Raw genomic sequence first — 13,130 nt, 5'->3', positions numbered from 1 at the left:
ACTCTGGGAACAACTCCTACTTTAATAAAACAGAGACACTGTTAAGTTTTACTGCTTGAGCTATCAGCAGTGAAAAGGATGAGACATTGAGACAACTTTTGAAGAAAATCATAAGCTAACATCTTAAAATCATTGGAATCTTTCACTGAGACACAGTACTGATAACTTGATTGATCCATTGATTAAACAGCATCATCAGAGTAATCCAAGTCCCTGTCGGAGTCAGTCAGAGAATTTCCATAGAGAGCCACTTTGCATCAGCAGCACCATGCTCCAGTGCTCTGGGAGAGTTTATAGTCCTGACAGTTGAACACCGGATGACTGACAGCTGTCCTTCATCACAACAGAAGCCACAGAAATCCTCCTCATCAAAAACATGACTTTGATCTCCGTCCTCATCTGGACTCTCCTCTGCTGCTGCTTCACAGGTAAAGTCCAAAGAATCAAACTCCTCTCCTCTATGTACATCTGTCCCTCTGAAATGAAGCCCACAAAACCATGACGCTGCTTTATGTTTTTGTCTCTGTATCCTCAGAGTCCAGAGGCCAGTATACAGTGACTCAGCCTGCAGCAGTGAGATCTGCTCTGGGAGGCTCCACAACCATCAACTGTAGGACCAGTCAGGATGTTTATGTTTATAACTCAAACCACTGTTTAGCCTGGTACCAACAGAGAGATGGAGAAACTCCTAAACTTCTCATTTACTGGGCTACCACTCGAGCATCAGGGATTCCAGATCGTTTTACAGGCAGTGGATCAAAGTCTGACTTCACTCTGACCATCAGTGGAGTTCAGGCTGAAGATGCAGCAGTTTACTACTGTAAGAGTTTCCACTATCCCAACAGTCAGTATGTGTTCACACAGTGAAAAAGCGTCGTACAAAAACCTCCCTCAGTCAGACTGAACAGAAACTGAACTGACTGCTGCAGCTGGAAGCTACTGCAGAGACTGATACAGTTCACTGAACACACACCCACACCTTCTATATTAAGCAATTAAACAATTCACACATATCTTTAACAATGAATATGAGTCTATTAGACATTATAATCACATTATTGTAATGATTAGTCTCACAATGGTACAAGCACAGTGACAACTTTGTTACATGTAATTAAATGAAAGAAAGAGGTAAAAAGATATTTGTTCTTACATTAAATCATAATAAATATCATAGGAAGTTATACATTCAGAACATCAGATTTCTTAAAGTGTGGAATAAACTTCTGTATCAAGGTGTCTCCACAGCTCAGCAGGTGATTGACAGTTCTGTGTAGACTCTACCTGTTACCTGTTCTAGCTGTGTTTACTTTCTCTCATATTCACTTTGTTATACAGAGCAGTAACAACACTGCTGAAGAGAAAGTTTGGACTGGCAGTAGTGGATCTGTTAGATGAGGATAATCTCATTTTTGCAGCATTAATGAAAAGAAAAAGATCCACTGGAAGAGCAGATATTCAGTGAGACCACTGAACATGTCGAAGCAGCTGCAGACTGATCAAACCTCTTGTGGTGTCTACAGTTTGTGAATCGCAGCTACATGAAGATTATTGTTTGAAAAGTTGCACATAAGTTACATTATGATCCTCTGTGCTCCAACAGATGAACCACAAACATGTGGTGGTGTAAATACAGACACTCAGACACAGAGGTATAAATCAGCATCAATACAGCATTACACCAGTCAATCACATGCTACACATCATACATCTCATAAATCTCATTCCAAAGTCTCTCTCTGTTAATCAGGTCAGAATGTAGTGCAGCTTTTCTGGATAATCTCAATCCCATTTTAAATATACAGCAAATCTTTTACATTGTTTGGAAGCCACATTTCCTCTTTCTCCACTACTCATATCATTTGTCATTAACTCCTCAACTGCTTCCATTAAGAAATTATTCAGCACTTCAAGCTTCTGCTCAGAGTCCAACCACCATAAAATAAGCTTGTCTGCAAACAGCATCCTGAAAACCAAAGAAAAAGTTTGACTTCTGATTGAGTTTTTGTGTTATTTTCTATATGTTTATAGTAAAAGAAACATCTTACAGTTTAGACTTTTTCAAAATCATTTTTATTTTTATTTTTACAGCATGTCCACTGTAGCAGACAGCGGGATGGTTTTAATGTGGGGAAAACAGTCAAACTTGTCAATACAAAATTTAAAGTTTTCCAGCTATACAAACACCTTAAAGTAACGACATATTTAATTTTATTTCATTCTGTATTTGTTTTACTTGTTTGTTGATTTTGACGTAAATTGTGGTGTTCAGAGACACTCCTCTAATCTGAATATATATATACATATATATATTTCACACGTTGTAGGTTCATCCTGGTAACCAGGAGGCCCAGGTAGCACAGGTGTGAATCTATGATGATGAAAAACAGAGAAATGTTATTAAATTTCATGAAGTTATTCATTTTCCATATGTAATCTATTGAATAAGCATTTAACTTTCAACTCCCTTTATGACAATGAAATGTGTATAGTAACTATATTATTGGGTATAAAACTATAATTTGCATTACTGAGCTGCCATTAATATGCTGCCATCAACAATGTAGTATTGATATATTTTTACTGGGGATAAACATTATTCATGGTTGTCCTGGAAATGATAAAACATATGTGCCAGTCCTGGCCCACATTGGTCAACGCCTTTCATCTTGCTTTGTGACTGTCAGCTCATCTGATGAGCCTCCTGCCTCTTCTTCAGAGCTCTCTACCTCTTCTTCAACAGGCTCAAACTCATCCTCAGCATCTTCCTCATCTGACAAATCTACATCTGAATCTCCTTGAATTATTTTGAACAAAACCCTGGAAATGTGAAAAACATTAAGATCATCCTGATGTCCACTATAGAGGACATTCATAAATGGGCTATTATTTCAACTCACAAATAAATAAACTTCTCTCAGACCTCACTACATAATTCCTGACATGTTAATAGACAAGAAAATATATGAATATCATCATTAAAAAAAACAATAATTAAACAATATTTGACTTCTTCTTTCTCTTTCCATGAAATGTGCTTGTTGATATAGAAACAATTTTGTGCTGAAAGGAAGATGAAGTTGTCACCATCCCACCCCTACCCATGTGGTATCACTGGAAAGCCCAGGATGTCCTCTTTAGAGTACAGCGGTAATTAATAGAGTAACTCAAATTTGTAAGAGGAGAGATGCAAAACCAAAATGTCCACAACAGAGGACACAAATACCCTTATTTTCTCTTCTTTTAGCCCATAATCTGATCAGGAATTAAAGCAGGATATCTGGCTCCTCTCCCTTCCCTTTAAAAGTACAAAAGTCATTGCGAGGTTTGCAGTCTACTAAAGTAATTTTACTAAACTCATATTAAATTGGTAATTTAAAGTCAATTATATCCTCTTCCTGTAGATAAGAGTTTCTGGAAAGAAGGACTCATTTTTTATAGCTGAGTTTGTAGCAACTAAATTCATAAAATTGTCACCATGATTTTCTTTTTTCCATGGCGCCTGTCATCCTATCTGAAGAGTGGCTCTCCTCTCGTTACAATGTACTGAGAACATTTTAATGAAAAAGTAAAAAAGAATTTAACACTGTGCCTTCTAAAAGCATTTGGTGAACTTGCAGCCTAAACTTTCATTTTGTCCTCTTACACAAATCATTGTACATGCAGAACTGTGCAAATAACAGAAAACAAGTCCCTGTTGGAGTGAGTCAGAGCATTTCCATAGAGAGCCACTTTGCATCAGCAGCACCATGCTCCAGTGCTCTGGGAGAGTTTATAGTCCTGAGAGTTGAACACTGGATGACTGACAGCTGTCCTTCATGACAACAGAAGCCACAGAAATCCTCATCATCAAAAACATGACTTTGATCTCCGTCCTCATCTGGACTCTCCTCTGCTGCTGCTTCACAGGTAAAGTCCAGAGAATCAAACTCCTCTCCTCTATGAACATCCGTCCCTCTGAAATGAAGCCCACAAAACCATGACGCTGCTTTATGTTTTTGTCTCTGTATCCTCAGAGTCCAGAGGCCAGTATACAGTGACTCAGCCTGCAGCAGTGAGATCTGCTCTGGGAGGATCCACAACCATCAACTGTAGGACCAGTCAGGATGTTTATTTTAGCACATACCACCGTTTAGCCTGGTACCAACAGAGAGATGGAGAAACTCCTAAACTTCTCATTTACTGGGCTACCACTCGAGCATCAGGGATTCCAGATCGTTTTACAGGCAGTGGATCAAAGTCTGACTTCACTCTGACCATCAGTGGAGTTCAGGCTGAAGATGCAGCAGTTTACTACTGTCAGAGTCTCCACTATCCCAACAGTCAGTGGGTGTTCACACAGTGAAAAAGCGTCGTACAAAAACCTCCCTCAGTCAGACTGAACAGAAACTGAACTGACTGCTGCAGCTGGAAGCTACTGCAGAGACTGATACAGTTCACTGAGCACACACGTTACACAATCTCACACACACACACAAACTTTTAGATTAAATCAGTAAACAATGCACACATATATCAGTACTAACGAATATGAATCTGTTACAGATAATAATCACAATATTTCTCATGATTAGTATCACAGTGGTACAAGCACAGTGACAACTTTGTACTGATGACTGATGAAAAAATGTAGTTACATTTAACTAAGTGAAAGAAAGAGGTAAACAGATATTTGTTATTTTATTAAATCATATTAAATATGATATGAAGTTATGCATTAAGAACATCGGATTTCCTAAAGTTTGGACTAAACTTCTGTATCAAGGTGTCTCCACAGCTCAGCAGGTGATTGACAGTTCTGTGTAGACTCTACCTGTTACCTGTTCTAGCTGTGTTTACTTTCTCTCATATTCACTTTGTTATACAGAGCAGTAACAACGCTGCTGAAGAGAAAGTTTGGACTGGCAGTAGTGGATCTGTTAGATGAGGATAATATCATTTTTGCAGCATTAATGAGAAGAAAAAGATCCACTGGAAGAGCAGATATTCAGTGAGACCACTGAACATGTTGAATCAGCTGCAGACTGATCAAACCTCTTGTGGTGTCTACAGTTTGTGAATCACAGCTACATGAAGATTATTGTTTGAAAAGTTGCACATAAGTTACACTATGATCCTCTGTGCTCCAACAGATGAACCACAAACATGTGATGGTGTAAATACAGACACTCAGACACAGAGGTATAAATCAGCATCAATACAGCATTACACCAGTCAATCACATGCTACACATCATACATCTCATAAATCTCATTCCAAAGTCTCTCTCTGTTAATCAGGTCAGAATGTAGTGCAGCTTTTCTGGATAATCTCAATCCCATTTTAAATATACAGCAAATCTTTTACATTGTTTGGAAGCCACATTTCCTCTTTCTCCACTATTCATATCATTTGTCATTAACTCCTCAGCTGCTTCCATTAGGAAATTATTCAGCACTTCAAGCTTCTGCTCAGAGTCCCACCACCATAAAATAAGCTTGTATGCAAACAGCATCCTGAAAACCAAATAAAAAGTTTGACTTCTGATTTAGTTTTTGTGTTATTTTCTATATGTTTATAGTAAAAGAAACATCTTACAGTTTAGACTTTTTCAAAATCATTTTTATTTTTATTTTTACAGCATGTCCACTGTAGCAGACAGCGGGATGGTTTTAATGTGGAAAAACAATCAAACTTGTCAATACAAAATTTATACTTTTCCAGCTATACAACCACGTTAAAGTAACGACATATTTAACTTCATTTCATTCTGTATTTGTTTTACTTGTTTGCTGATTTTGAGGTAAATTGTGGTTTTCAGAGACACTCCTCTAATCTGAATATACCTTTGATTTGTGAATGCTGCCAAGTCTTCAAAGATTTTGATGTTGATGTACTGAGGAAAGTACTGAGTTGGACTCCAATTTGCACAAGTTGTAGGTTCATCTTGGTAACCAGGAGGCCCAGGTAGCACAGGTGTGAATCTATGATGATGAAAAACGCCAAGAAATGTAATTGAATTTAATTAAGTCATTAATTTTTCATATGTAATCATTTGAATAAGCCTGATGACAATGAAATGTGTATTGTAGTTATGTTATTGAGTGTAAAAATTCAATTTGGAATACTGAGCTGCCATTAATATGCTGCCATCAGCAATATGGTATTGATATATTTTTACTGGGATAAACATAATTCATGGTTGTCCTGGAAATAATAAAACATATGTGCCAGTCCTGACCCACATTGGCCGACACCTTTCATCTTGCTTTGTGACTGTCAGCTCATCTGATGAGCCTCCTGCCTCTTCTTCAGAGCTCTCTACCTCTTCATCAACAGGCTCAAACTCATCCTCAGCGTTTTCCTCATCTGACAAATCTACATCTGAATCTCCCTCAGTTATGTTCAACAGAATCCTCTCTGCCTGTGTTCTGTGTCCCACAACAAAGTGGAAATGTGAAAGACATTAAGATCATCCTGCTGTCCACTATAGAGGACATTCATAAATGGGCTATTATTTCAACACACAAATAAATAAACTTCTCTCAGACCTCACTACATAATTCCTGACATGTTGATAAACAAGAAAATACATTAATATCATCATAAAAGATCAATAACAAAACAATATTTGACTTCTTCTTTCTCTTTCCATGAAATGTGCTTGTTGATATAGAAACAATTTTGTGCTGAAAGGAAGACGAAGTTGTCACCATCCCACCCCTACCCATGTGGTATCACTGGAAAGCCCAGGATGTCCTCTTTAGAGTACAGCAGTAATTAATAGAATAACTCATATGTGTAAGAGGAGAGATGCAAAAACAAGAATGTCCACTACAGAGGACACAAATACCCTTATTTACTCTTCTTTTAGCCCATAATCTGATCAGGAATTTAAGCAGGATATCTGGCTCCTCTCCCTTCCCTTTAAAAGTACAAAAGTCATTGCGAGGTTTGCAGTCTACTAAAGTAATTTTACTAAACTCATATTAAATTGGTAATTTAAAGTCAATTATATCCTCTTCCTGTAGATAAGAGTTTCTGGAAAGAAGGACTCATTTTTTATAGCTGAGTTTGTAGCAACTAAATTCATAAAATTGTCACCATGATTTTCTTTTTTCCATGGCGCCTGTCATCCTATCTGAAGAGTGGCTCTCCTCTCGTTACAATGTACTGAGAACATTTTAATGAAAAAGTAAAAAAGAATTTAACACTGTGCCTTCTAAAAGCATTTGGTGAACTTGCAGCCTAAACTTTCATTTTGTCCTCTTACACAAATCATTGTACATGCAGAACTGTGCAAATAACAGAAAACAAGTCCCTGTTGGAGTGAGTCAGAGCATTTCCATAGAGAGCCACTTTGCATCAGCAGCACCATGCTCCAGTGCTCTGGGAGAGTTTATAGTCCTGAGAGTTGAACACTGGATGACTGACAGCTGTCCTTCATGACAACAGAAGCCACAGAAATCCTCATCATCAAAAACATGACTTTGATCTCCGTCCTCATCTGGACTCTCCTCTGCTGCTGCTTCACAGGTAAAGTCCAGAGAATCAAACTCCTCTCCTCTATGAACATCCGTCCCTCTGAAATGAAGCCCACAAAACCATGACGCTGCTTTATGTTTTTGTCTCTGTATCCTCAGAGTCCAGAGGCCAGTATACAGTGACTCAGCCTGCAGCAGTGAGATCTGCTCTGGGAGGATCCACAACCATCAACTGTAGGACCAGTCAGGATGTTTATTTTAGCACATACCACCGTTTAGCCTGGTACCAACAGAGAGATGGAGAAACTCCTAAACTTCTCATTTACTGGGCTACCACTCGAGCATCAGGGATTCCAGATCGTTTTACAGGCAGTGGATCAAAGTCTGACTTCACTCTGACCATCAGTGGAGTTCAGGCTGAAGATGCAGCAGTTTACTACTGTCAGAGTCTCCACTATCCCAACAGTCAGCATGTGTTCACACAGTGAAAAAGCGTCGTACAAAAACCTCCCTCAGTCAGACTGAACAGAAACTGAACTGACTGCTGCAGCTGGAAGCTACTGCAGAGACTGATACAGTTCACTGAGCACACACGTTACACAATCTCACACACACACACAAACTTTTAGATTAAATCAGTAAACAATGCACACATATATCAGTACTAACGAATATGAATCTGTTACAGATAATAATCACAATATTTCTCATGATTAGTATCACAGTGGTACAAGCACAGTGACAACTTTGTACTGATGACTGATGAAAAAATGTAGTTACATTTAACTAAGTGAAAGAAAGAGGTAAACAGATATTTGTTATTTTATTAAATCATATTAAATATGATATGAAGTTATGCATTAAGAACATCGGATTTCCTAAAGTTTGGACTAAACTTCTGTATCAAGGTGTCTCCACAGCTCAGCAGGTGATTGACAGTTCTGTGTAGACTCTACCTGTTACCTGTTCTAGCTGTGTTTACTTTCTCTCATATTCACTTTGTTATACAGAGCAGTAACAACGCTGCTGAAGAGAAAGTTTGGACTGGCAGTAGTGGATCTGTTAGATGAGGATAATATCATTTTTGCAGCATTAATGAGAAGAAAAAGATCCACTGGAAGAGCAGATATTCAGTGAGACCACTGAACATGTTGAATCAGCTGCAGACTGATCAAACCTCTTGTGGTGTCTACAGTTTGTGAATCACAGCTACATGAAGATTATTGTTTGAAAAGTTGCACATAAGTTACACTATGATCCTCTGTGCTCCAACAGATGAACCACAAACATGTGATGGTGTAAATACAGACACTCAGACACAGAGGTATAAATCAGCATCAATACAGCATTACACCAGTCAATCACATGCTACACATCATACATCTCATAAATCTCATTCCAAAGTCTCTCTCTGTTAATCAGGTCAGAATGTAGTGCAGCTTTTCTGGATAATCTCAATCCCATTTTAAATATACAGCAAATCTTTTACATTGTTTGGAAGCCACATTTCCTCTTTCTCCACTATTCATATCATTTGTCATTAACTCCTCAGCTGCTTCCATTAGGAAATTATTCAGCACTTCAAGCTTCTGCTCAGAGTCCCACCACCATAAAATAAGCTTGTATGCAAACAGCATCCTGAAAACCAAATAAAAAGTTTGACTTCTGATTTAGTTTTTGTGTTATTTTCTATATGTTTATAGTAAAAGAAACATCTTACAGTTTAGACTTTTTCAAAATCATTTTTATTTTTATTTTTACAGCATGTCCACTGTAGCAGACAGCAGGATGGTTTTAATGTGGAAAAACAATCAAACTTGTCAATACAAAATTTATACTTTTCCAGCTATACAACCACGTTAAAGTAACGACATATTTAACTTCATTTCATTCTGTATTTGTTTTACTTGTTTGCTGATTTTGAGGTAAATTGTGGTTTTCAGAGACACTCCTCTAATCTGAATATACCTTTGATTTGTGAATGCTGCCAAGTCTTCAAAGATTTTGATGTTGATGTACTGAGGAAAGTACTGAGTTGGACTCCAATTTGCACAAGTTGTAGGTTCATCTTGGTAACCAGGAGGCCCAGGTAGCACAGGTGTGAATCTATGATGATGAAAAACGCCAAGAAATGTAATTGAATTTAATTAAGTCATTAATTTTTCATATGTAATCATTTGAATAAGCCTGATGACAATGAAATGTGTATTGTAGTTATGTTATTGAGTGTAAAAATTCAATTTGGAATACTGAGCTGCCATTAATATGCTGCCATCAGCAATATGGTATTGATATATTTTTACTGGGATAAACATAATTCATGGTTGTCCTGGAAATAATAAAACATATGTGCCAGTCCTGACCCACATTGGCCGACACCTTTCATCTTGCTTTGTGACTGTCAGCTCATCTGATGAGCCTCCTGCCTCTTCTTCAGAGCTCTCTACCTCTTCATCAACAGGCTCAAACTCATCCTCAGCGTTTTCCTCATCTGACAAATCTACATCTGAATCTCCCTCAGTTATGTTCAACAGAATCCTCTCTGCCTGTGTTCTGTGTCCCACAACAAAGTGGAAATGTGAAAGACATTAAGATCATCCTGCTGTCCACTATAGAGGACATTCATAAATGGGCTATTATTTCAACACACAAATAAATAAACTTCTCTCAGACCTCACTACATAATTCCTGACATGTTGATAAACAAGAAAATACATTAATATCATCATAAAAGATCAATAACAAAACAATATTTGACTTCTTCTTTCTCTTTCCATGAAATGTGCTTGTTGATATAGAAACAATTTTGTGCTGAAAGGAAGACGAAGTTGTCACCATCCCACCCCTACCCATGTGGTATCACTGGAAAGCCCAGGATGTCCTCTTTAGAGTACAGCAGTAATTAATAGAATAACTCATATGTGTAAGAGGAGAGATGCAAAAACAAGAATGTCCACTACAGAGGACACAAATACCCTTATTTACTCTTCTTTTAGCCCATAATCTGATCAGGAATTTAAGCAGGATATCTTGCTCCTCTCCCTTCCCTTTTAACGTACAAAAAGTGTTGCCAGGTTTGCGATCTATTAAAGTACTTTTTCTGAACTAATATTAAATATTTTATTGGTTATTTACAATCAATTATATCCTCTTCCTGTAGATAAAAGAGATTCTGGAAAGAAGAAATCATTTTTATTGGTCTCTTTATGGCTAAGTATGTAGCAACTAAATTTATAAAATTTTCATCATGATTTTCTTTTTGCCATGACGCCTGTCATCCTGTCTGAAAAGTGGCTCTCCTCTCTTTACAATCTTCTGACAACATTTTAAAGAAAAAGAAAAATGAATTTAACCCTTCGTCGTCTAAAAGCATTTGGTGAACTTGCAGGCTTCACTTAAATTTTGTCCCCACAAATCATCATACATGCAGAACTGTGCAAATAACAGTAACAAGTCCCTGTTGGAGTTAGTCAGAGCATTTCCATAGAGAGCCACTTTGCATCAGCAGCACCATGCTCCAGTGCTCTGGGAGAGTTTATAGTCCTGACAGTTGAACACTGGATGACTGACAGCTGTCCTTCATGACAACAGAAGCCACAAAAATCCTCCTCATCAAAAACATGACTTTGATCTCCGTCCTCATCTGGACTCTCCTCTGCTGCTGCTTCACAGGTAAAGTCCAGAGAATCAAACTCCTCTCCACTATGAACATCCGTCCCTCTGAAATGAAGCCCACAAAACCATAACGCTGCTTTATGTTTTTGTCTCTGTATCCTCAGAGTCCAGAGGCCAGATCACAGTGACTCAGCCTGCAGCAGTGAGATCTGCTCTGGGAGGCTCCACAACCATCAACTGTAGGACCAGTCAGGATGTTTATGTTAGTGGCTCAACCCACTACTTAGCCTGGTACCAACAGAGAGATGGAGAAACTCCTAAACTTCTCATTTACTATGCTACCACTCGAGCATCAGGGATTCCAGATCGTTTTACAGGCAGTGGATCAAAGTCTGACTTCACTCTGACCATCAGTGGAGTTCAGGCTGAAGATGCAGCAGTTTACTACTGTCAGAGTTTCCACTATCCCAACAGTCAACGTGTGTTCACACAGTGAAAAAGCGTCGTACAAAAACCTCCCTCAGTCAGACTGAACAGAAACTGAACTGACTGCTGCAGCTGGAAGCTACTGCAGAGACTGATACAGTTCACTGAACACACACGTTACACAATCACACACACACACACACACACACATTTCATTAAATGGATTAAACAACTCGCACATTGTAGCTTTTAAGATAAATGAAAACATGTTAAAACCTTTTAAGGAAAAAAGTTTCTGGACAATGATTGTCTTGGTGGAAACCAACAAAGTTCTTCATCACAGCTTCTGATCATCCATTCTTACCCTGTTATGGTTTCATCCAATGTTTTTTAATGATAATGAACACATTTCCTGACCTGACTGGTAAGAAATGTCTTCCTCATGACCTTTGACCTCAGCCTCATACTGGATCACATCGATCTCAAATATGTCCTGTTAAAAGAAAATATGAAGACACAAATCAGCATCAGAATCTTTCATAATCACAGCTCCCACCACCAAAAAATATAAATCACACAAAATATTATCTTACAGTAAGAAACTAATTACAGTAAGTGGATCAGAGATTTGGACACATTTTCAGTTTAAATGTACATTGTTGAATTAATTTCAATTTAATTTAATAATAGTTAACTATTAAGTGTAAAATGTAAAAGTAAATTTGGTAATCATTTTTAAATTATATTTATTTTTCTTTTATCTTTTCTTCATTTCTAGTTGTTCACATTTAAGTTTGACAATAATGTGTAAAGACCAGTTCACTGAAGGTGGTCTGAGTTAAACTAAATGACCAAAGTGTAAATTAAAACAGAAGAAATCATTCATATAAGTCAAGGCAAAGGATATTTAAACAAAAACACATTTAAGTATTACATGGAAAATTATATGTAATATTTGCAGAGAAACCAACATCCAGTCTGGTTCCTCCACCAAAAGTCCACCACAGTGATACAAACTCATTGAGTTGCTGTACAAAAACCTCTCACTGTAGAGAGACACGGCTCTCTGACATCAACTGAATGTCATTATATTTTCTACATTGTACTGTTAAGTGAATTTGATTTTAATATCTGTAGAAATATATTGAAATAAATATGCAACAGTGTAAAAGAACTTTCTTTCAAAGAGAAGAAGCTGAAACAATAAAAAACATTCTGTACAATAACTTGAATACTTGATTGATCCATATCCATTTTAAATTTAATTGGTGTTATGTATTTTGTGGTAATACATTAAGATGGAAGAAATTACATTCTGAAAAATCCCAAACCACATAAAAATGAATATAAACACATGCATACCAATATTCTGAAAGTTGATTGATCCGTTGATCAAACAGCATCATCAGAGTAATCCATGTCCCCTGTAGTAGTACACAGCAGGACAGATGTGAAAGACACCATGTAGAACAGACTCAATACTTCTGTTAAAATGTTCTCCTTTCATCCTTTACTTTGACAGGTTTTAAAAAAATTCCATCATTTATGTGTAAAATGGTGACAAAAAATGATAAAATCCCTGTGAATATACCCAGAGACAAACTCAGTGTCTGTAGATTCATTGAA

At 37.4% G+C, this 13,130-nt stretch overlaps 4 gene segments (V, D, J or C); all 4 read left to right on the top strand.

Annotated features, from left to right (window-relative positions):
• Positions 1-376: 376 nt before the first annotated feature.
• On the top strand, positions 377-867 carry LOC122969193. The segment is given in 2 exon segments: positions 377-428; positions 536-867. Coding segments are annotated over 2 exon segments (384 nt in total).
• A 2,990-nt stretch (positions 868-3,857) lies between these two features.
• Positions 3,858-4,367, top strand: LOC122969204. The segment is given in 2 exon segments: positions 3,858-3,909; positions 4,017-4,367. Coding segments are annotated over 2 exon segments (381 nt in total).
• A 3,096-nt stretch (positions 4,368-7,463) lies between these two features.
• On the top strand, positions 7,464-7,978 carry LOC122969202. The segment is given in 2 exon segments: positions 7,464-7,515; positions 7,623-7,978. Coding segments are annotated over 2 exon segments (381 nt in total).
• Positions 7,979-11,083: 3,105 nt separating this feature from the next.
• On the top strand, positions 11,084-11,588 carry LOC122969190. The segment is given in 2 exon segments: positions 11,084-11,135; positions 11,243-11,588. Coding segments are annotated over 2 exon segments (384 nt in total).
• The last annotated feature ends 1,542 nt before the right edge of the window (positions 11,589-13,130 follow it).

The sequence above is a fragment of the Thunnus albacares genome, chromosome 19, assembly GCF_914725855.1.
Source record: "Thunnus albacares chromosome 19, fThuAlb1.1, whole genome shotgun sequence".
Taxonomy (NCBI): domain Eukaryota; kingdom Metazoa; phylum Chordata; class Actinopteri; order Scombriformes; family Scombridae; genus Thunnus; species Thunnus albacares.
This window is presented reverse-complemented; position numbering and strand designations above follow the sequence as displayed.